This window comes from Stegostoma tigrinum, chromosome 2 (assembly GCF_030684315.1).
Source record: "Stegostoma tigrinum isolate sSteTig4 chromosome 2, sSteTig4.hap1, whole genome shotgun sequence".
Classification (NCBI taxonomy): domain Eukaryota; kingdom Metazoa; phylum Chordata; class Chondrichthyes; order Orectolobiformes; family Stegostomatidae; genus Stegostoma; species Stegostoma tigrinum.
In genome coordinates this window covers 159574991-159598872 of record NC_081355.1, presented here as the reverse complement: position 1 = coordinate 159598872, position 23882 = coordinate 159574991, and the positions used below count along the sequence as shown (strand labels likewise).

General features: G+C 48.9%; 1 protein-coding gene across 8 annotated transcripts in view; it reads left to right on the top strand.

Moving 5' to 3' along the window:
- Window positions 1-18645, top strand: part of oplah (5-oxoprolinase, ATP-hydrolysing) — a 145906-nt gene extending 127261 nt beyond the window's left edge. For 7 of the 8 annotated variants that reach the window (XM_059640705.1, XM_059640724.1, XM_059640700.1 and 4 more), the window contains 5 exons: window positions 1-64; window positions 5405-5562; window positions 5853-6013; window positions 6899-6996; window positions 10956-11358. The exon at window positions 1-64 is cut by the window's left edge and continues 86 nt beyond it. In XM_059640705.1, coding sequence (XP_059496688.1) covers window positions 1-64; window positions 5405-5562; window positions 5853-6013; window positions 6899-6996; window positions 10956-11126 — 652 coding nt within the window. In that variant the 3' untranslated portion in view covers window positions 11127-11358. Of the gene's footprint in view, window positions 65-5404; window positions 5563-5852; window positions 6014-6898; window positions 6997-10955 lie in introns of all 8 variants that reach the window. The other variant, XM_059640718.1, reaches the window with a different exon arrangement.
- Window positions 18646-23882: the final 5237 nt, after the last annotated feature.

The window sequence follows — 23882 nt, the reverse complement described above, 5'->3', positions numbered from 1 at the left end:
GCTGACATCACAGCGAGTCGTCGACGTCATATTCAAAGCATTTGAGGTTTGCGCAGCTTCACAGGTGAGAGCTGGTGGGATAAGGGTCAGTGCTGAGGAAGCGGGCACTATCGGAGGGTCAGCGCTGAGGGAGCGGGCACTGTCGGAGGGTCAGCGCTGAGGGAGCGGGCACTGTCGGAGGGTCAGTGCTGAGGGAGCGGGCACTGTCAGAGGGTCAGTGCTGAGGGAGCGGGCACTGTCGGAGGGTCAGTGCTGAGGGAGCGGGCACTGTCGGAGGGTCAGTGCTGAGGGAGCGGGCACTGTCGGAGGGTCAGTGCTGAGGGAGCGGGCACTGTCGGAGGGTCAGTGCTGAGGTAGTGCCGCACTGTCGGAGGGTCAGTGCTGAGGGAGCGGGCACTGTCGGAGGGTCAGTGCTGAGGAAGCGCCGCACTGTAGGAGGGTCAGTGCTGAGGGAGCGGGCACTGTCGGAGGGTCAGTGCTGAGGGAGTGGGCACTGTCGAAGGGTCAGTGCTGAGGGAGCGCCGCACTGTAGGAGGGTCAGTGCTGAGGGAGCGCCGCACTGTAGGAGGGTCAGTGCTGAGGGAGTGGGCACTGTCGGAGGGTCAGTGCTGAGGGAGTGGGCACTGTCAGAGGGTCAGTGCTGAGGGAGCGCCGCACTGTAGGAGGGTCAGTGCTGAGGGAGTGGGCACTGTCAGAGGGTCAGTGCTGAGGGAGTGGGCACTGTCGGAAGGTCAGTGCTGAGGGAGCGCCGCACTGTAGGAGGGTCAGTGCTGAGGGAGTGGGCACTGTCGGAGGGTCAGTGCTGAGGGAGTGGGCACTGTCGGAGGGTCAGTGCTGAGGGAGCGCCACAGTGTAGGAGGGTCAGTGCTGAGGGAGTGGGCCCTCTTGGAGGGTGAGTGCTGAGGGAGCGCCTCACAGTTGGAGGGTCAGTGCTGAGGAAGTGGGCACTGTCGGAGCGTCAGTGCTGAGGGCGTGGGCACTGTCGGAGGGTCAGTGCTGAGGGAGTGGGCACTGTCAGAGGGTCAGTGCTGAGGGCGTGGGCACTGTCGGAGGGTCAGTGCTGAGAGTGCACCGCACTGTCAGAGGGTCAGTGCTGAGGGAGTGGGCACTGTCAGAGGGTCAGTGCTGAGGGAGTGGGCACTGTCGGAGGGTCAGTGCTGAGGGAGTGGGCACTGTCGGAGGGTCAGTGCTGAGGGAGTGGGCACTGTCGGAGGGTCAGTGCTGAGGGAGCGGGCACAGTCAGAGGGTCAGTGCTGAGGGTGTGGGCACTGTCGGAGGGTCAGTGCTGAGGGAGTGGGCACTGTCGGAGGGTCAGTGCTGAGGGAGTGGGCACTGTCGGAGGGTCAGTGCTGAGGGTGTGGGCACTGTCGGAGGGTCAGTGCTGAGGGAGTGGGCACTGTCGGAGGGTCAGTGCTGAGGGTGTGGGCACTGTCGAAGGGTCAGTGCTGAGGGAGTGGGCACTGTCGGAGGGTCAGTGCTGAGGGAGTGGGCACTGTCGGAGGGTCAGTGCTGAGGGAGTGGGCACTGTCGGAGGGTCAGTGCTGAGGGAGCGCCACACTGTAGGAGGGTCAGTGCTGAGGGAGCACCGCACTGTAGGAGGGTCAGTGCTGAGGGAGTGGGCCCTCTTGGAGGGTGAGTTCTGACGGAGCGCCTCACAGTCGGAGGGTCAGTGCTGAGGGAGTGCCGCCCTGTCGGAGGGTCAGTGCTGAGGGAGCGCCGCACTGTAGGAGGGTCAGTGCTGAGGGAGTGGGCACTGTCGGAGGGTCAGTGCTGAGGGAGCGCCGCACTGTTGGAGGCTCAGCGCTGAGGGAGTGCCGCACTGTCGGAGGGTCAGCGCTGAGGCAGTGCTGCACTGTCGGAGGGTCAGTGCTGAGGGAGTGGGCACTGTCGGAGGGTCAGTGCTGAGGGAGTGGGCACTGTCAGAGACTCAGTGCTGAGGGAGCGGGCACTGTCGGAGAGCCAGTGCTAAGGGAGTGGGCACTATCGGAGAGTCAGTGCTGAGGGAGCGGGCACTGTCGGAGGGTCAGTGCTGAGGGAGTGGGCACTGTCAGAGGGTCAGTGCTGAGGGAGTGGGCACTGTCAGAGGGTCAGTGCTGAGGGAGTGGGCACTGTTGGAGGGTCAGTGCTGAGGGAGTGGGCACTGTCGGAGGGTCAGTGCTGAGGGAGTGGGCACTGTCAGAGGGTCAGTGCTGAGGGAGTGGGCACTGTTGGAGGGTCAGTGCTGAGGGAGCGCCGCACTGTCGGAGGGTCAGTGCTGAGGGAGTGGGCACTGTCGGAGGGTCAGTGCTGAGGGAGCGCCACACTGTAGGAGGGTCAGTGCTGAGGCAGCGCTGCACTGTCGGAGGGTCAGTGCTGAGGGAGTGGGCCCTCTTGGAGGGTGAGTTCTGACGGAGCGCCTCACAGTCGGAGGGTCAGTGCTGAGGGAGTGCCGCCCTGTCGGAGGGTCAGTGCTGAGGGAGCACTGCACTGTTGGAGGCTCAGCGCTGAGGGAGTGCCGCACTGTCGGAGGGTCAGCGCTGACGCAGCGCTGCACTGTTGGAGGGTCAGTGCTGAGGGAGTGGGCCCTCTTGGAGGGTGAGTGCTGAGGGAGCGCCTCACAGTCGGAGGGTCAGTGCTGAGGGAGTGCCGCCCTGTCGGAGGGTCAGTGCTGAGGGAGCACTGCACTGTTAGAGGCTCAGCGCTGAGGGAGTGCCGCACTGTCGGAGGGTCAGCGCTGAGGCAGTGCTGCACTGTCGGAGGGTCAGTGCTGAGGGAGTGGGCCCTCTTGGAGGGTGAGTGCTGAGGGAGCGCCTCACAGTCAGAGGGTCAGTGCTGTGGGAGCGCCGCTCTGTCGGAGGGTCAGTGCTGAGGGAGCGCTGCTCTGTTGGAGGGTCAGTGCTGAGGGAGTGGGCACTGTTGGAGGGTCACTGCTGAGGGAGCACCGCACTGTCGAAGGGTCAGAGCTGAGGGAGCGCCTCACAGTCAGAGGGTCAGCGCTGCACTTTCGGAGGGTCAGTGCTGAGGAAGTGGACACTGTCGGACCGTCAGTGCTGAGGGCGTGGGCACTGTCGGAGGGTCAGTGCTGACAGAGTGGGCACATTGGGAGGGTCAGTGCTGAGGGATCGCCGCTCTGTTGGAGGGTCAGTGCTGAGGGAGTGGGCACTGTTGGAGGGTCAGTGCTGAGGGAGCACCGCACTGTTGGAGAGTCAGAGCTGAGGGAGCACCTCACAGTCAGAGGGTCAGCGCTGCCCTTTCGGAGGGTCAGTGCTGAGGAAGTGGGCACTGTCGGAGCGTCAGTGCTGAGGGCGTGGGCACTGTCGGAGGGTCAGTGCTGAGGGCGTGGGCACTGTCGGAGGGTCAGTGCTGAGAGTGCACCGCACTGTCAGAGGGTCAGTGCTGAGGGAGTGGGCACTGTCAGAGGGTCAGTGCTGAGGGCGTGGGCAGTAACAGAGGGCCAGTGTTGAGGAAGCGGGCACTGTCGGAGAGTCAGTGCTGAGAAAGCACCGCACTGTCAGAGGGTCAGTGCTGAGGGAGTGGGCACTGTCGGAGGGTCAGTGCTGAGGGAGCGGGCACTGTCGGAGGGTCAGTGCTGAGGGAGCGGGCACTGTCGGAGGGTCAGTGCTGAGGGAGTGCCGCACTGTCGGAGGGTCAGTGCTGAGGGAGCAGGCACTGTCGGATGGTCAGTGCTGAGGGAGTACCGCACTGTAGGAGGGTCAGTGCTGAGGGAGTGGGCACTGTCGGAGGGTCAGTACTGAGGGAGCGGGCACTGTCGGAGGGTCAGTGCTGAGGGAGCGGGCACTGTCGGAGGGTCAGTGCTGAGGGAGTGCCGCACTGTCGGAGGGTCAGTGCTGAGGGAGCGGGCACTGTCGGATGGTCAGTGCTGAGGGAGCACCGCACTGTAGGAGGGTCAGTGCTGAGGGAGTGGGCACTGTCGGAGGGTCAGTACTGAGGGAGCGCCGCACTGTAGGAGGGTCAGTGCTGAGGGAGTGGGCACTGTCAGAGGGTCAGTGCTGAGGGAGTGGGCACTGTCGGAGGGTCAGTGCTGAGGGAGCGCCGCACTGTCGGAGGGTCAGTGCTGAGGGAGTGGGCACTGTCGGAGGGTCAGTGCTGAGGGAGCGCCACGCTGTAGGAGGGTCAGTGCTGAGGGAGCGCCGCACTGTAGGAGGGTCAGTGCTGAGGGAGTGGGCCATCTTGGAGGGTGAGTTCTGACGGAGCGCCTCACAGTCGGAGGGTCAGTGCTGAGGGAGTGCCGCCCTGTCGGAGGGTCAGTGCTGAGGGAGCACTGCACTGTTGGAGGCTCAGCGCTGAGGGAGTGTCGCACTGTCGGAGGGTCAGCGCTGATGCAGCGCTGCACTGTTGGAGGGTCAGTGCTGAGGGAGTGGGCCCTCTTGGAGGGTGAGTGCTGAGGGAGCGCCTCACAGTCAGAGGGTCAGTGCTGTGGGAGCGCCGCTCTGTCGGAGGGTCAGTGCTGAGGGAGCGCTGCTCTGTTGGAGGGTCAGTGCTGAGGGAGTGGGCACTGTTGGAGGGTCACTGCTGAGTGAGCACCGCACTGTCGGAGGGTCAGAGCTGAGGGAGCGCCTCACAGTCAGAGGGTCAGCGCTGCACTTTCAGAGGGTCAGTGCTGAGGAAGTGGGCACTGTCGGAGGGTCAGTGCTGACAGAGTGGGCACATTGGGAGGGTCAGTGCTGAGGGAGCGGGCACTGTTGGAGGGTCAGTGCTGAGGGAGTGGGCACTGTTGGAGGGTCAGTGCTGAGGGAGTGGGCACTGTCAGAGGGTCAGTGCTGACAGAGTGGGCACATTGGGAGGGTCAGTGCTGAGGGAGCGGGCACTGTTGGAGGGTCAGTGCTGAGGGAGTGGGCACTGTTGGAGGGTCAGTGCTGAGGGAGTGGGCACTGTCGGAGGGTCAGTGCTGAGGGAGTGGGCACTGTCAGAGGGTCAGTGCTGAGGGAGTGGGCACTGTCGGAGGGTCAGTGCTGAGGGAGTGGGCACTGTTGGAGGGTCAGTGCTGAGGGAGTGGGCACTGTCGGAGGGTCAGTGCTGAGGGAGTGGGCACTGTCGGAGTTATATCTTTTGCATGGGAAGTTCAAGTAAAACCCTGCCTGTTCTCTGAACTGGATGTAAAAGGAGAGCAGGGAGATTCCTTGGTATCCTGGGACCAATATTGAGCTTAAAGTGAACTATAAACTATATGTAATTGTGGTAATCTTCCCTGTTTCCCGTCCGTGGTCGGTATATCAATAACTCTGCTTCTGTCCCGCATCTGACTCCGTAATTTCTTTATCTTCTCACTCTCTGCCTCGCTCCCTCTCTCCTCCCTTCCGTCATTCCATCCCTCCCTCATTTGATCTCTCTCCATCTGTCTCCCTCGCTTCCTCCCATGGCCGCGCTCTGTCTCCTTCCCTCCCTCCCTGTTTCTTGTTCCCAGGGCTGCATGAACAACATCACCTTTGGTAATGAGCGAATTGGTTATTATGAAACAGTAGCCGGAGGGTCCGGAGCAGGCCCTCACTGGGATGGGCGAGGAGGGGTCCACACACACATGACCAACACCCGGATCACAGACCCCGAAATCCTGGAGAAAAGGTATCGTTCCCAAACCAAATGTTGTCACTGGTTTTGGAATCAAGCCAGACCGGGCCAGAATTTAATTGTTAAGGTGGTTACTTGGTCACATTTTTTGACACCAGCAATTTCTTGTTGATTGGTTCGTAACAGAACCAGATTCAAAGTTCTGGTTTGCCTGGGGTCGGGGGAGTTTTGAACTCTTATTCTCTGAGTTACAAGCCCAGTAACAGAATCCTGACATTGCTGGGAACACACATTTCTGCCTTCAGTTTGTGAGTTCCTTTCATCCTTCTTGGATTCATTCCCAGGTATCCCATCATCCTGAAGAGATTTGAACTGAACCGAGGATCAGGGGGTAAAGGTCGCCATCCTGGGGGTGATGGAGTCATTCGGGAGCTGCTGTTCCGAGAGACAGTCGTCCTGTCGGTGCTGACAGAACGGAGAGCTTTCTGCCCCTACGGACTAAACGGTAACACCTAGAGAAACCTTCCCATGGGTTAGGGGACAAGGAGATTGCAACAGGAGGACCAGCAACACACACACACACACACACACACACACACACAAACAAACCTGTTCGCGAATACCGTAACATGCACGCACTCTCTCAGATACAATAACACACACACAAACACTTGAATGTAGTAATAAACACACACTCACACACTCTCTCGAATACAGTAATACACACATAGTCTCCCAAACACAGTAACACACACATACACTCTCTTGAATGCGGTAACACAAACACACTCTCAAATACAGTAACACACACACACACACACGCACACACACACTCAAATACAGCAACACACACATACACACACACACACACACACACACACACACATGCACTCTCAAATACAGTAACACACATACATACTTTCGAATACAGTAACACATGCACATACACACTCAGATATAGCAACATACGCATGCACACACACTCTCAAATACAAACACACATTCACTCTCGCACTCTCTCATACACACACACACAATACAGTAACACTCAGACTCTCTAATGGCCTGTCATTCTTGCGTTCTTAAGATAGGTGGAGGGCTTAAGGAGTATGATGGAGTTGAGAGATATTTTAGGAGGTGGGGATGTGGGGCTTGGGAAGAGTGAGAGGCGGTTTGGGAGGTGGGAATGGAGGGTTAGGGGAGAGTGAGAGGCAGTTTGGGAGGTGGGAATGGAGGTCTGGGGAGAGTGAGAGAAGTTTGGGGGGTGGGAATGAAGGGTTTGGTGAGAGTGAGAGACAGTTTGGGAGGTGGGGATGTGGGATAGTTCAGGAAAGACAAAGCCGCATCCGTTCTCTGGTATGTTTAATCTTGGTTTCGATGCCTGCTGCAGGAGGGAAGCCAGGAGCCAGAGGACTCAACCTGCTGATTCGGAAGAATGGGAGGACCATCAGCCTAGGAGCGAAGACATCTGTCGCTGTTAGTGCTGGGGTAAGGGAACAGTGGCTTTCTCATCGATCTCATTCAGAAACTCTGTCTCACTGAGCAGCTCACATCTCTGCTCAACACTGAATCCGCTTCATTTCACACACATTTCTACCTCTCAGATGATAAGGTCACTCTCTCTCACCCTCACTCTCCCTCTCCCTCTCTCTCTCTCACACCCTGTCTCACTCTCAGCCATCACAGACTCACATTTTCACTCTCCTTGCCTCAGCCTCTCTCTCTCTCTCACTCATTCTCTCTTAGTCTCACTTTCTCTCTCAGTCTCACTTTCTCTCTCTCTCAAACACTCTCACACACACTTATATAGTTAGATCAACACGAGGGGAGGTTATGTTGGATTTGGTGCTTGGCAACAAACTGGGCCAAATGTTAGACCTGTTGGTAGGAGAGCATTTTGGCAGGAGCGATCATAACTCTGTTACTTTTACAATAGTCAGGGATAAGGATAGGTACATACAGCAGGATAACAAAGTGTGGAGCTGGATGAACACAGCAGGATCTCAGGAGCACAAAAGCTGACGTTTCAGGCCTAGACCCTTCATCAGAGAGGGGGATGGGGTGAGGGTTCTTGAATAAATAGGGAGAGAGGGGGAGGTGGACTGAAGATGGAGAGAAAAGAAGATAGGTAGAGAGAAGAGTATAGGTGGGGAGGTAGGGAGGGGATAGGTCAGTCCAGGGAAGACGGACAGGTCAAGGAGGTGGGATGAGGTTAGTAGGTAGGAAATGGAGGTGCGGCTTGAGGTGGGAGGAAGGGATGGGTGAGAGGAAGAACAGGTTAGGGAGGCAGAGACAGGCTGGGCTGGTTTTGGGACGCAGTGGGGGGAGGGGACGAACTGGACTGGTTTTGGGATGCAATGGGGGGAGGGGAGATTTTGAAGCTTGTGAAGTCCACGTTGATACCATTGGGCTGCAGGGTTCCCAAGTGGAATATGAGTTGCTGATCCTGCAACCTTCGTTTGGCATCATTGTGGCACTGCAGGAGGCCCATGATGGACATGTTGCCTGAGGAATGGGAGGGGGAGTTAAAATGGTTCGCGACTGGGAGGTGCAGTTGTTCGTTGCGAACTGAGCGGAGGTGTTCTGCAAAGCGATCCCCAAGCCTCCGCTTGGTTTCCCCAATGTAGAGGAAGCCACAACGTGTGCAATTGGTAGGAAATGGAGGTGCAGCTTAAGGTGGGAGGAACCTACCTACCTACACCTCATCCCGCCTCCTTGACCTGTCCATCTTCCCTGGACTGGCCTATCCCCTCCCTACCTCCCCACCTATACTCTCCTCTCCACCTATCTTGTTTTCTCTCCATCTTCGGTCCACCTCCCCCTCTCTCCCTATTTATTCCAGTTCCCTCTCCCCATCCCCCTCTCTGATGAAGGGTCTAGGCCCAAAACGTCAGCTTTTGTGCTCCTGAGATGCTGCTTGGCCTGCTTTGTTCATCCAGCTTCACACTTTGTTATCTTGGATTCTCCAGCATCTGCAGTTCCCATTATCACTCATACATACAGTAGGGTAAGGTTTATAATTGGGGGAAGGGTAATTACAGTTCTGTTTGGCAAGAACTGGGTAACATAAAATGGGAACAGATGCTGTTAGGGAAGAGCACTATTGAAATGTGGAGATTGTTTAAGGAATGCATACTGTGTGTGCTGGATATGTTTGTCCCTTGCAGGCAGGGAAGATGCGGTCAAGTGAGGGAGCCTTGGTTTTCAAGAGAGGTCGAACGACTGGTTAAGAGGAAGAAGGAGGTTTATGTAAGGTTTAGGAAACAAGGAACAGAAAAGGCTGTAGAGGGATACAGGTTATCCAGGAAGGAGCTGAAGAAAGGGCTTAGGAGAGCTATAAGGGGACATGAGAAAATCTTGGCAGGTAGGATCAAGGAAAACTCCAAGGCTTTTTACACGTACGTGAGGAATAAGAGAATGACCAGAGAAAGGTTAGGGCCAATCAATGACTGTAAATGGAATTTGTTTACGGAGCCTAAAGAAATAGGAGAGGTCCTTAATGAATACTTTTCTTTGGTATTCACAACTGAGAGGGACCTAGTTGTGAAACAGGCTGGTAGGCTAGAGGAGGTCGATGTTAGTAAAGAAGACGTGCTAGAATTCTGAGGAAGTTGAAGACAGAGAAGTCCCCTGGGCCTGATGGGATTTATCCAAGGATTCTATGAGAAGTGAGGGAAGAGATCGCAGGGCCTTTGGCGATGATCTTTTCGTCTTCACTGTCCACGGGTATAGTGGCAGAAGATTGGAAAGAGGCAAACGCCATTCCCTTGTTCAAAAAAGAGAACAGGGATAACCCTGGAAATTGCAGGCCAGTTAGCCTTACGTCAGTGATGGGCAAATTATTGGAAAGGGCTCTGTGAGACAGGATTTATGATCATTTGGAAAGGCACAGTTTGATTTGTGATATTCAGCGTGGATTTGTGAGGGGTAGATCATGCCTCACAAACCTTATTGAATTCTTTGAAGAGATGACCAAATACGTGGATGAAGGTGGAGCAGTGGGTGTGGTATACATGGATTTAAGGCATTCGATAAGGTTCCCCATGGTAGGCTCATGCAGAAGTTAAGGAGGCATGGGATAGGGTGAAATGAGGCAGATTGGATTCAGAATTGGCTGACCCTTAGAAGACAAAGGATGGTAGTGGATGGAAAATATTCAACATGGTGCTCAGTTATGAGTGGTGTACCACAAGGATCTGTTCTGGGTCCTCTTCTATTTGTGATTTTTGTCAATGATTTGGATGAAGGAGTGGAAGGGTGGATTAGCAAGTTCACAGACGATACAAAAGTGGATTGAGTTGTGTACAGTGCGGAGGGCTGTTCTAGGTTACAAAGGGACATTGATAGGATGCAGAGCTGGGCTGAGAAGTGGCAGATGGAGTTTAACCCTGAAAAGTGCGAGTTGATTCCTTTTGGAAGAACAAACTTGAAAGCAGAATACAGGGATAACGTAAAGATTCTTGACAGTGTGGAGGAGCAGAGGGATCTTGCGCTTCATGTTCACAGTTCCCTGAAAGCTGCCACCCAGGTGGATAGAGTTGTTAAGAAGGCGTATGGTGTGTTAGCTTTCATTAATAGAGGGATTGAGTTCAAGAGCCGTGAAGTTATGCTGCAGCTATACAAAAGCCTGGTTCAGCCACATCTGGAGAATTGTGTCCAGTTCTGGTCACTTCATTACAGGAAAGATGTGGAAGCGTTGGAAAAGGTGCAAAGGAGATTTACCAGGAAGTTGCCTGGAATGGTGGGAAGACAGAGAGCTAGGGCTTTTCTCTTTAGAACGATGAAAGATGAGAGGTGACTTGATGGAGGTGTACAAAATGATCAGAGATATAGAGGAGACAGCCAGAGACTTTTTCCCTAGGGTTGAGGTAGCTATTATGAGGGGGCATAGTTTTAAAGTGAGTGGAGGTAGATATAGGGGAGACGTCAGAGGTAGGTTCTTTACTCAGAGAGTGGTCGGGGCGTGGAATGCATTGCTGGAGAGGGTAGTGGAGTCGGCCTCATTAGGGGCATTTAAGCGGCTATTAGATAGGCATATGGCTGATAGTATAAGGTAGGGGTGGAGGTTAGATGGACCTTAGGTTTCAGGTAAAAGTTCGGCACAACATGGTGGGCTGAAGGGCCTGTACTATACTGTACTGCTCTATGTTCTATGTTCTATATTCTCTCGCTCTCTCTCTGTCTCTCTGTTTCTCACACACCCTCTCTCTCAAACGCTCATTCTCTCTCATCCTCAGCCATCACAGACTCACATTGTCACTCTCTGTCTCTTGCTCTCTCTCACTCACTCACTCACTCACTCTCTCTCTCAGCCATCACAGAGTCACATTTTCATACCCTCTCTCATTGTCACACAACCTCTCTCTCTCTTTCTCTCTCTCTCCTCTCACTTTCATTCTCAGGCATCACAGATTCACGTTCTGTCTCTCTCTCTCTCTCTGGTTCAGGACACCTTCCTGTTGCACACGCCTGGAGGGGGAGGTTGGGGCTGGGATGAAGATGTGACAGCCGGTTTTGAAGATCTGCCAAGATCGGGGCCAGCGAATCAGAGGGCTGGAGTGTGTTTTCCTGAACGGGGAAGTGTGTTCGAATATAGACTGTTTCAAGAGTCAGTGTGAACAAGATCAACTTGAGACTCCAGCAAAATACCCTTCCTCTGCCATTCAAACTTCGGGATATTTCAATAGAACATGGGGGACAGAGGGAGACTGATTTCCCTTTTTCACCTTTCAGGTCCCCGGACAGCAAATGCCAGAAACAGGGATAGCCCTACGTGTCTGTGGGGACTCTCCTTTCCATCCATCCCTCCCTCCAGCTCTCACTGACCTGACTACACACAATGAGGACAACTGCCTCAGAACATTCTGAAGCACTTTACAGCTAATGGTGATTCTTGTCATTGTTGCAATATAGGAAACTCGGCTGCTAATTTGTGCACAACAAGATCCCACAAATGAAAACAAGATAAATGACCAGAATTCTCCTCATTTTTCCCCTTGTGGGATAAAGTTTGTCTCATGATGCTGGGATGAACTCCAACCATTCCAGCAAAATATTGCGGATGCTGGAAATCTGAAATAAATAAACAGGAATTGCTGATAACACGCGTCACATGTAGTCATAGGAGTGGAAGTAGGCCATTCAGCCCATTGAATTTGCCTCGCCATTCAGTGAGATCATGACAGATTTGATAATCCTCAACTCCATTTTCCTGCCTTTTCCCAGAACCACTAATTCCCTCACAATATTAAAACGTGTCAATCTCAACAATAAAAATTCTTAAATATTGCACAGAATCAGTACCTTCTGAAAGAAGAAATTTCTCCTTACCTCTGTCTCAACTGAGTAACCCCTTATTCTGTAATGATGGCCTCAGGTCCTAGGCTCTCCCACGAGGGAAAACACCCTCTCCACATCTATCTTGTCAAGTCCCCTAAAAATCTTGTACATGTCATTCATCCAATCTCCAACGAGCATAGACCCAGCCCACTCAACGTCTCTTCGTACGGCAGTCCGTCCCCACCCTGGATCAGCTGACTGAACCTTCTCTGGATGCCTGCTATGGCAGAATATCTTCTCTTCGATAAGGGAGCCAAAACTCTTCACAGTATTCCAGCTGAGGCCCAACTAGTGCCTTGAACAGATTTAGTAAAACCTCCCTATTTTTATACCCTGTGCCCTTTTCAAACTAAGGGCCACAATTCCATTTGCCTTTCCCATCACCCACTGAACTTGCACGTTAACTTCCTCTAATTCATGCATGAAGACTCCTAAATCCTTCTGTTCTGTAGCTTTCTGCAGTCTTTCTCCATTCAAATAATATTCAGCTCCTCTACTCTTCCTGCCAAAGGCGTAACCACACTTTACCTCACATTATTTTTCATCTGCCAAGTCTTTTCCCATTCACTTAACCTGTCAGTATCCCTCTGCAGACTCTGCGTGTCATCTCCACCACTTGCCTGTCCATCTATTTTCATGTCATCCACAAACTTGGCAACAGTACATTCAGTTTCCTCAAGCTAAGTCATTCATTTATTGTGACAAACAAGTGTGGCTAGGGAGACAAAATGAATGGTTCAGGTCAGTGACCCTTCAGAATATTAGGAAGGCTAGAAATGTAAAAGTAGGGTTTGCGAAAATAGTGGGGGTGGCTAAAGGGAAGATCTGCTGTGGGGTAGAGCGGGGTCAGGACAATCAATAGGTTCAAGGTGCAAAGGTCAAACCGAAGGTTAATGGGTAGAATCAAGGATGGAAAAATCCATTCGGGGGTGGAGGGCACTAGGAAGCAGGGCGAATGAGTAAAGGAGAATTTAAAACTGAAGTTGTGGGGAAAAGCAAGTGTACAAAACAAAAATGGGGCAGATGTTCCAGTCGAAAATCAATGTCAAGATCAGATGGCTGCAGAGTTTTAAGTCTGAAGAGAAGATGAAAGGCATTTGGTCCTTTGAGCCTGATCCTCAATCTTAACGCTAATTCCTCACTGTATCTCTGTATCCTCTTATTCCCCGCCTGGCCAAAAATCTGTCAACCTCTGGCTGGAATATACTCGATGACCAAGTGAACATTCGCAGGTCCCTGGGCTTCAGAATTTCAAAGATTCACAAGAAATGAGAATAGGACCAGGCCTTTCACTCCCTCCAGCCTGTTCCACCATTCAGTAAGTTCAAGCCTGATCTGACTGTAACCCCAAATCTACGTACCCATCAATTCCATCATAACTTTGCACCCCCATGTTTGTCAAGAATCTGCCTACGTCTGCTTTTAAAATATGCAAGGACTCTGGTTCCACCACCTTCTCAAAGACTCACTGTGATGGAAGAGAATTTTCTTGTCTTATTGGCTACTAAGTGGGCAATCTCTGATTTTTAAACAGTGGCCCTTAGTTTTAGATTCTCTATGCAAGCCAGAAGACCAACAGATCTGAGGAGTGAGAGCATTTAGAATTCAGCAAAAGGATGACAAAAGGGATTGATTAAGAAAAGGAAAATCGAGCACGAGAGTAAGCTTGTGGGCAACTTACAAACTGACTGTCAAAGTTTCTGTAGTGTGTGAAAACAAAAAGATGGGTAGAGACGAATGAAGTCCCCTACAGTCACAAACAGGGCCATTTATAAAAGCGACAACGAAACAGCTGATCAACGAAATGCATAATTTGGTTCTCTGTTCACAATAACATACTAGAAATGTTGGGGAACACAGGGTTTACTAAGAGGCAAATCTGTATTAGTGGAGAAATGATGTTTTGGAAATTGATGTGACTGAGGCTGATAAATCTCAAGGACCTGCCAATCTCTGTCCCAGTGCACTTCAGGAAGTGGCCCTCGAAGTAGTGGACAGATTAGTCATCTCTCAAGGTTCTATAAGAACTTGACATTCTTTACGTTCCTACAAATTGGAGAGAGTCAGAAGTCACACTACACCAGGTTATAGCCCAACAGGTTTATTTGAAAACACAAGCTTTTGAAGCGCTGCTCCTGAATTGTATTTTCTTTTACTGCACTTTGATTGAAGTAACAACTTGTGTTAGAATAACATTTCTTTCTATGTTTACAAGCCTGAGGCAAGTTGACTTCTGACTTTGTCCACCCCAGTCCAACAACAGCACCCCCACAACATACAGATTGGAAGCTAATGTAACCCCTCTATGTTAAAACAGAGGTCGAGATAAAACAGAGCATTACAGCCTTACATTGGTAGTGAGAAAATGCTAGAGTCCATGATAAAAGAATTAATAGCTGAGCGCTTAGAAAACAGTAGCAGGATTGGACAGAGTCAGCATGGAATTCCAAAAGGGAATCACGCTGTACAAATCAACTTGAATTCTTTGAAAATACAACTAGTAGAGTTGATGAGGGGGAGCCCATGGGATGTGATTTGCTTGGACTTTCAGAAGGCTTTTGACAAAGCCCCACAGAAGAGATTAATGTGTAAATTTACAGAGTGTGGGATTGGAGGTAATGAATTAAAATGGGTATAGAATGGGTTGGCAGACGAGAAACAAACAGTGAGATAAGTGAGACTCTTTTCTGAACCGTGGCCAGTGGGGCGCTGTATGGATCCACTGCTTCAATCCCAGCTGGTCACAATATACACTCACGATGTGGATGCAATGACTAAATGTAATATCTCCACGTTAGCAAATGACCGAAAGCTGGGTGGGAGGGTGAGCTGTGAGGAGGATTCAGAGATGCTTCACTGTGATTTGGACAGGCTGAGTGAGTGGTAAAGTGCATGGCAGATGCAGGATAATGAGGGTAAATGTGAGGTTATCAATTTTGGTCGCAAAAACAGGAAGCAGATTATTATCTGAATGGCAATGGAGAGAGGGGAGTGTACAGTGGAACCTGGGTGTCCTTGTGCACCAGATGCTGAAGGTAAGCATGCAGGTGTAGCAGGTGGTAAAAAATGTAAATAATATGTTGGCCTTCATTGCGAGAGGTTGAGTACAGGAGCAGGGATGTGTTGTTGCAGTTATACAGGGCCTTGGTGAGGCCACACCTAGAATATTGTGTGCAGTTTTGTGCTCCTTTTCTGGGGAAGGATGCTCTTGCTCTTGAGGGAGTGTAGCAAAGGTTTACCAGGCTGATCCTGGGGATGACAGGACTGACATATAAAAAGAGGTTAAATTAGTTGGGATTATATTCCCTGGAGTTTAGAAAAATTTTTGTGGGGTTGGTTGGGGGGGTAGGGTGGGAGGTTTTGAAAATCTCAAGGAAACCTATAAAATTCTAACAGGATTAGACAGGAAGGATGCTCCTGATGATGGAGGGCTCCAGAACCGAGCGTCTCAGTTTAAGGATGGTGGGTAAACAATTTAATACTGAGAGATAGTAGGAACTGCAGATGCCTTTAACCAGCTTACATTTTGTATCCCCACCCCAATTTCCTCAATTTGCTTAGTCAATCAACAACAAACAGAAAGTTGCTGGAAAACCTCAGCAGGTCTAGCAGCATCTGTGGAGAGAAAACAGAGTTAACATTTTAGGTCTGGTGACCCTTTCTTGGAGGGTCCTCTCTCTCCACAGACGCTGCCAGACCTGCTGAGCTTTTCCAACAATTTCTATTTTTGTTTCTGATTTACAGCATCCGCAGTTCTTTTGCTTTTTACTGTCTTCTTATCCTTGTAATTGCAGTTACTTTAGGGCACTAATTATAGACAAATATTTCTCACTCGCAACTGAATGTGAAATTCTATCATGTTATGATCATTCTTACCTAAGGGGCTCTTTTACTGTAAAGGCACTAATATATTCTCTCTCAGGTTTAAAATAGCCTGTTCCCTATTAGGTTACAGAACAAGTCTGAAGAAGGGTCACTCAACATGAAACGTTAACTCTGGTTTCTCTCCACAGATGCTGCCAGACTTACTGAGCTTTCCCAGCAATTTCTGTTTCTCTTTCAGGTTACAAAGTGTGTTGTTTGAAAACAAACTGTCCTAATACAGGCTACTAACATCCTTCAGGTTATCTTTGCCAATCTGATTTTCTAATCAAAATTAAAGTCACCCATGATTATTGCAGTGTATCTTTCTTACAGGCTCCCATTGTTTCTTGATTTATATCTGTCCTGTCGTATATCTACTTACAAGGGATACTATAAATTGCTTTGAGCAAAGATTATTTTCCCTTTAATATTTCTTATTTCGAGCAAAATTTTTTTGACATCTTGAACTTTCTGAACCTTGATATTTATCCTCTGATTTGTTCTTTTATTAACAAAACAACCTCTTCACCGTTTTTCTTCCTGTCCTTCCAGAAATGTCAAATATCTTTCAGTATTCATTCCGAGCCTTTGTCACCTTGCAACCGTGCCTTTTTAATGGCTGTCATATCAGCTTTACTCTTATTTGTTCAAATAACTGACCCATCTTGTTATACGTGCTATGTATATTCAGAGAAAGAGCATGAAATTTCTGCCTTTTCACTGTCCCTCCCTAATCTGACCATATTTGCATTCTTCTGAATGTATTCTGTAGCTACCTTTGCATTCATCATCACCCTGCTCTGTTTTTCTGTACTATTACTTTGTCCTTTATCTTTGATTTTCCATATCACTCATACACGTGCGTGCGTGCGCGCACACACACACACACACACACACACACACACACACACACACACACACACACACACACACACACACACACACTCAGGTGAAGGCCGTAATAATGATAAATCTCTCATTCCCTTGCTCTGGCTTCTGTCAGTGCCTGAGAATTAAAACCTGTTCTCCCCATGACAGTCTTTCAGCCACATATACAGCTCTGATCTAATTTCTGACTCAGACAGAAATCCACATGTCATGACCTTTCTACATCTGCATGTTAATTTGGCCCTAGCTGCCCCTTCCCTTCCCGTGGGTAGAACTTCTTCTCTTGCACCAATGTCTTTGGTACCTGCATGGATCACAGCATCTACGTTCTTTCCTTCCGTTCAATGTAAGCTCCTTTCCAGCCAAAGGCAGCAATCCTTGACGCTGGCACTGGGCACACAGCACTGCCTTTGGGCTATATGCTGCTGAGAACTGTATCTGTAGCACTACCTTCAGAGCCCTTAGTAAAACTTTGGCCCTTTTTACAACCTCCAGGTGAATTTCCCCCAGTGTAATGATACCACGGGTTCTCACCCATGCAGTTTGCAAGAACCACAAACGTGTTGTTCAAAGGGGCGATACGGTGGCTCAGTGGTTAACACGGCTGCCTCGCAGCACCAGGGACCCGGGCTCGATTCCACTCTCGGTCTGTGTAGAGTTTGCACATTCTCCCCGTGTCTGCGTGGGTTTCCTCCCACAGTCCAAAGATGTGCAGGTTAGGGTGGATAGGCCGTGCTAAATTACCCAGAGTGTGCAGGCTGGATGGATTAGCTGTGATAAGGGGGGCTTATGGAGATAGGGTGGGATGCTGTTCGGACGGCTGGTGCAGATTCAATGGGCCCAATGGCCTGTATCTGAACTGTAGGACTAGCTTTTAGATCCCTGCTACATGCTCTTGCCCCTTATCAACAGCTGAATCAGAGACCCTGGCCCAGGGCCTGGAGCTGCTTCGGTTAACTTTTCTCTGCACTGAGGAATCTCCCTGACTCTGAGCTGATGTTCCTCAAGCTGCAGATGTGATTGCTACACATCAAACTGGTGTCAATAAGCGTGTGATTTACTTAAATAATGACGTTTCGAGTATTACTGAACAATTATCAAGTGGTTTAATTAGTTAAGCTGTAAATTTAACACAGCACCTATCTCCTCAATACCAGTTTAAACTGTTGTAAATCAACAACCATTCACCGATCTTCTCACCTCGCTTGTGCTTCCAAGGTTCAGCTCTCACATCACACTACTGTTCTCCAGCTCCCTCTCGCAGTCCACTCCTGTTTTTTTTTGTAGATCAGAATAGTCCTTCCCTCTCACTGAATTCCACCACTTAGCGATTTACAGAGGAATTGTTCTTGAGCTGCTAACTCTGTGCTTTTTCACTTTGTGCAGTCATATCAGCTGAACTTCAGCACTGCCAGCTAGAGAGGCCAGTAATCTAACTGGGTAGTCAATTTGAAAATCTTAAAACACTATGTTCCTTGCCTCTGCATTTCAACAGCTAGTGAAAACCGATTTGTCAAAAACCTTTACCTTGCAAAGGACATTAAATTATGGATTCCAGCATTTTGCCTCATTCTAAAGTCAGAGCATAACCACCATTGGGCTTTGCTTGTTACTGATGCCCTGGCCACAGTTTTCCAGCTGGTGGAAATATTGAATAAAGTCTTTTACACTGTGGTATCTTCGCTGAGTCCCTGCACTTACACACACACAAGGAAAAATAAGCACTTCTGCTGTGGTGTGGGGTTAACAAAAGGGAAAAAAATTAAACAGGAGATTTAGACAGTCTCCCGACTTCAGGGAAAAAAAACTACTGATGTTAAGCTAACAAGATAGTAAATCCTGATATTCTCTATCCATCATTTCTTTAGCAGGGTAACACATGTTACATGTTCGTATCTGATCAATCACATTGTTAAATTTGTTCCTGCCTTTATTTAAGGTTAAGATGAAATAGGTGGTGAATGTTAATTGTCTGAGCACATTACCAATGCAAAGGAAGCACTGCGGGGTGGAAGGAGCTGTAACACTGTGTAATCAATAAACTTTATCCACAAAGAACCGTGTCTTTGCTGCCTGTCTCTCTCTCGTGCTTGGGTTGACCTATTATCGATTGTAGAGGATGGTTGGCTAATTTCTTCCTTTCAGACAGAAAGTTGTAATTTGAGTTACTTTTGAGGAGAACAGCGGAAATGATGTGTAAACTTTAGGGATACAATTTCCCGTTGGCATTCTGCAAAGATGAGCATCCTGATCGATGGAAAACTGAAGCTGATGTGTGGACACAGGTTAGAACGTGATCAAAGGGGAAAGTATGGCTTTGCCACTCATTTCCTATGAGAAGCAAGATCCGGTGTGAAGCACTCACAGGGCGAGAGGCTCAAAATTTGGACATTGAGAAAGGTATGGATAATTATTATAATTTATGGACAACATATCGTCATAGAATCGCTAAGGTCTGGAAACAGGCCATTTAGCCCACTGAGTCCACACCAACCCTCTGAACAGCATCCCACCCAGACCCACATCCCTACTCTATCCCCATAGCCATGCATTACCCATGGATAATCCACCCAGCCTGCACATCCCTGGGCACTATGGGCCATTTAACATCGCCAAACCACCCTAACCTGCACATCGTTTGGACTGTGAAAAAATTGTTTTGTTAATAAAAGAACAGATCAGAGGATAAATATCATGGTTCAGAAGATCAAGATGTAGAGACAATTTGGCTGGAAATAAGAAATATTAAAGGTAAAATAATCTTTGCTCAAAGCAATTTATAGATTCCCCCATCAAAATTATTCATCATTTTGAACACCTTAATGAGGTCACCTCTTCATCTTCTCTGCTCAAGAACAAGCCCAGTCTCTCTAATCTTTCCTTGTATCCAAAATCCCTCATTCCTGGTATCATTCCACCAAATCTCCTTTGAATGCCCTCCAGGGCTTTAATAACCTCACTTAAACAAGGTGCCCTGAACTGAACACAATACCCCAAATGCAGACTAATCGATTGTAGAGGTGTAGCATCACTTCCTCGCTTATATACCCCGTTGCGTGGCCGCCTTCGGAGAATCCACACGGTCCAGTGGTTAGAATTTGACACTTTCACTGCCGTGGTCTGGCTTCATTTCCCAGTCAGTGAATCAGGATTTGGGCGGCTCAGTAGCTCAGAGGTTAGCACTGCTGCCTCAGTGTCAGGGACTCGGGTTTGGTTCCACCCTCAGGCAACTGTGTGCGGCTTACACATTCTCCCCGTGTCTGCGTGGGTTTCCTCCGGGTGCTCCGGTTTCCTCCCAGAGTCCAAAGATGTGCAGGCTGGGTGAATTGCCCATAGTGATCAGGGATGTTTAGGTTAGACATGGGATTGCATGGACAGGGGGATGGGTCTGGATATGATGCTCTTCAGAGGGGTGATCTGGACTTGATGGGCCAAATGGCTGGTTTCCACACTGTAGGGACTCTGTGAATCATGCATGTGAACTCCACAGGCTGTCTACTCCTGTATTCCCTTCAAAGTCATACCTATCACAGAATCCCAACAGTTTGGAAGCAGGCCATTCAGCCCATCAAGTTTCACTAACCCTCCAAACAGCATTCAACCCAGAACCACACCTCCACCCTATCGCTGGGATGCTGCATTTCCCAAAGCCAATCCACCTAACCTACACATCTTTGGACTGTGGGAGGAAACCGGAGCACCCAGAGGGAACCAACGCAGACACGGGGAGAATGTGCAAACTCCACACAGTCGCCTGAGGCTGGAATCGAACCTGTATCCCTGACGCTGTGAGGCAGCAGTGCTAAACACTGAGCCACCGTGCCATCCAGTACCATTGAGCTTGTATTGTCTCTCCATGTTTCTTCTACCAAAATGCATTACCAAACATTTCTCTGCATTGAAATGTGTCTGCCAGGTGTCTGCCCATGTGGCCAACCTGTCAATGTCCGTCTGAAGTCACTCACGATCATCCTTATAATTCACTACTCTCCCTAGCTTAATATCATATATGGATTTAAAGACTTTGCTCTCAGCAACAATTTCCAAATTGTTTACTTAAATCCGAACAAGCACAGATCACCAGGGAACATCACTTCCAACTTGTCTCCAACTATACCTACTGTCTGTTTACTAACGTTTAGCCAACTTCTAATCCATGCTGCCCAGGACCTATCAATCCCAAACATTGCTCACTTGTGAACCACACTGCCATGTGGCACCAGATCAAATACTTTCTGAAAGTCCAAATGTACAACATACACTGCATTACCCTCCTCCACTGCCTGTGTAACCTCAGCGAAGAACTCAGACATAACCTGCACTTGACAAAGCCACCTATCTTCTCCTCTATCCATCTTCTATCCACCTCCCCCTCCCTCCCTATTTATTTCAGAACCCCCTTCCCCTCCCCTGTTTCTGATGAAGGGTCTAGGCCCGAAACATCAGCCTTCCTGCTCCTGTGATGCTGCTTGGCCTGCTGTGTTCATCCAGCCCCACACTTTGACTCGAAAATTAACTTATTTTTCTCTAAATATACATTCACCTTATCCTGTATTATGGCCTGCATTAGTTTTGATTGATGTCAAGTTGACAGGTCTGTAGTGTCATGGGTTACCCTTTGTTCCTTTCTTAAACAACAGTGCCACACTTGCAATTCTCCAAACCCCAGGACTAATCCTGTGTTCAGAGAGGCCTGGGAAATCTCTGTCCACAATTTGCTCCCTTAACTTTCTCAGTAATCTAGAATGCATCACAATGCATGGCCTGGCAATTTGTCTACCTACCCTTCTATCAGCCTTTTCATCACCTATTCTGTATTTATCACCCACATCTTCAACCAGGCTATCGTCATCATTTTCTGAAAAAAAATGAAGGAACTATGGATGCTGTAAATCAGGAACAAAAACAGAAGTTTCTGGAAAAGCTCAACAGGTCTGGCAGCATCTGTGAAGTAAAGAAATCAGAGTTAACGTTTTGGGTCTGGTGACCCTTCCTCGGAACTGATGGAGATCACGTGATCGGTTCTGAGGAAGGATCATCCAACCTGAAACATTAACTTTTTTTTTCTTTACAGATGCTGCCAGACCTGCTCAACTTTTCCAGCAACTTCAGTTTTTGTCACCATTTTCTAATTTGGTAATGACAGGTGCAAAGTATTCATTTAGTATCTCTGCCATACCCTTTCCTTCAGTGAGCAGCTTGCCCTGCTTATTCCTTATCGTCCACACACTATCCTTCACTGTTAATATGCTTGATGAATATTTTACTGTTTGTCTAGAGCAGCCTGCCACCCTTTCCTCATACTTCATCTTAGCCTTCCTTATTCCAGCCTTAGCCTCTCTCCTGTATTTGAGATCTTCTTCCTTATTTTTATTGTTATTTTTGTTCCGGGTGCCTCATGTGCCTGCTTTTTCTACTTTAATTTCTCATCAATATCCTTAGTCATCCTGGGAGTACTCTAGCTTTGGATAAACTGTATTTATTTCTCATGGGAACGTACCTAGTTAGTACTGAACAGTGGGTGTGTATCCAGAGTGTGTGGACTTGATCAGATGCCTTTTCAAACAGATTCTTTCAATAATTAGGCCCAGGGTAAGATTAAGAAATTTGAGACTTCTAGCTTCAGCAAGTTTTGGGGTGACAACATTCTTAAGTCACTAAAAAAAATTGCAATTCCCTGTAAAGTATCTGGTTTAAACCTCATTATCAGCACAGGTGCAGGTTGAAGTGAAACGCCCTTACTGTTAAGCAGGCCATTCATGATTAAGGTTCAAATGTAACTGTACATGGAACACAGCAACGTTTCTGGGAAGTCAACGTGTTTGCTCATGAGACAGCAAGAGCCTTATAACAGTCTCTTAGCAAGAAATAGATTCCCAAATCAAAATATTAAGCAGCTATTATTGTCATCAGGAGACCGAAGTTTAAAGGAAAAGAAAGGCTAAATATCTTAAATCTACAATAGCAGTTTTGCTACCCAGCTTTTCATAGGTTAGAAATCCTACTGAAAGATGCAGGATTAAGAGTCGCCATTAACAACAGACCTTAACAAGCTGTAAACAATGGACTTGCTAAAGTTTGGAACCAGGAAAAAACATTTTCACCTTATACTCTGTAGACATGGTGACTAGATTTAGTCTGTGTATGATAACTTACCGTAAAGAGAAAAGGGCCATAGGACCAGGTAATGGAAATATGAATAGGTAATGGAAGGAGGGGGAATGCTAGTTAAAATACAGTGAAAGGAGGAGTTTCGCGAAGAATTAATTTAGAGAAATGTGTGAAAATAGAAACACTGCAGTACTGAACACAACAGCAAAATGTCCCTTTCATAAAGAAGCCTGTGTAAGAAATCACAGACAGCGAGATAGACGTGGAATAGTGCAGAAGGAGGCTTTTTGGCCCATCAAGTCTACACTGACCCTCCAAACAGCATCCCAGAGCCACCCCATCCCCTTAACTTAGTATTTACCTTAGTTAATCTTGATTTGATTTAATTTATTGTAATCACATGTACCTAAGTACAGTGAAAAGTTTTGTTTTGCTGGCAGATTGTAGCAAACAAGGACATGCAAATCATAGAGTGTTTAGACAGAGTGAGGCGTACAAGGTTATAGCTGCACAGGAGGCGCACAAAGCGAGATCAACATTATTTGAAGCTAGAGAGGTCCTAACCTACACATCATGGGGCAATTTTCTTGGCCAGTCCACCTAACCTACACATCTTTGGACTGCGAGAGGAAACTGGTGCACCTGGAGGAAACCCACACAGACACAGGGAGACTGTGCAAACTCCACACAGACAGACAGTCGCCCGAGGGTGGAATCGAACCCAGGTCCTTCAGTGCTGTGCGGCAGTCACTGGTACCACCAAGCTGCCTCAATGCATTCATGAAATCTGAACAAACCCACTAAGTTAAAATTTGTCCATGTGAAGAGCTCGCCGCAAATAATTGGGGACCAAGTACATACTAATTGTTTCTGGGAGAGATCCAAAACTTAATTAAGTGAAAATACCTTGACCTCTGGAATGGTCTGCTGGAGAGTGTGTTGGAGCTGGATTCAATCCTGGCATTCAAAAGAGAATTGAATCATTAAACAGAAAAAGAAAGTAATCGCAGGGCTCTGTGAAAAGTAGCACCAAGTAATGCAGTAATCGTAATGAAGTTAGCCAGGAGAACCTTATATCAGATAATAAAATGTGAGGCTGGATGAACACAGCAGGCCCAGCAGCATCTCAGGAGGGTTCCTCTCTGATGAAGGGTCTAGGCCCGAAACGTCAG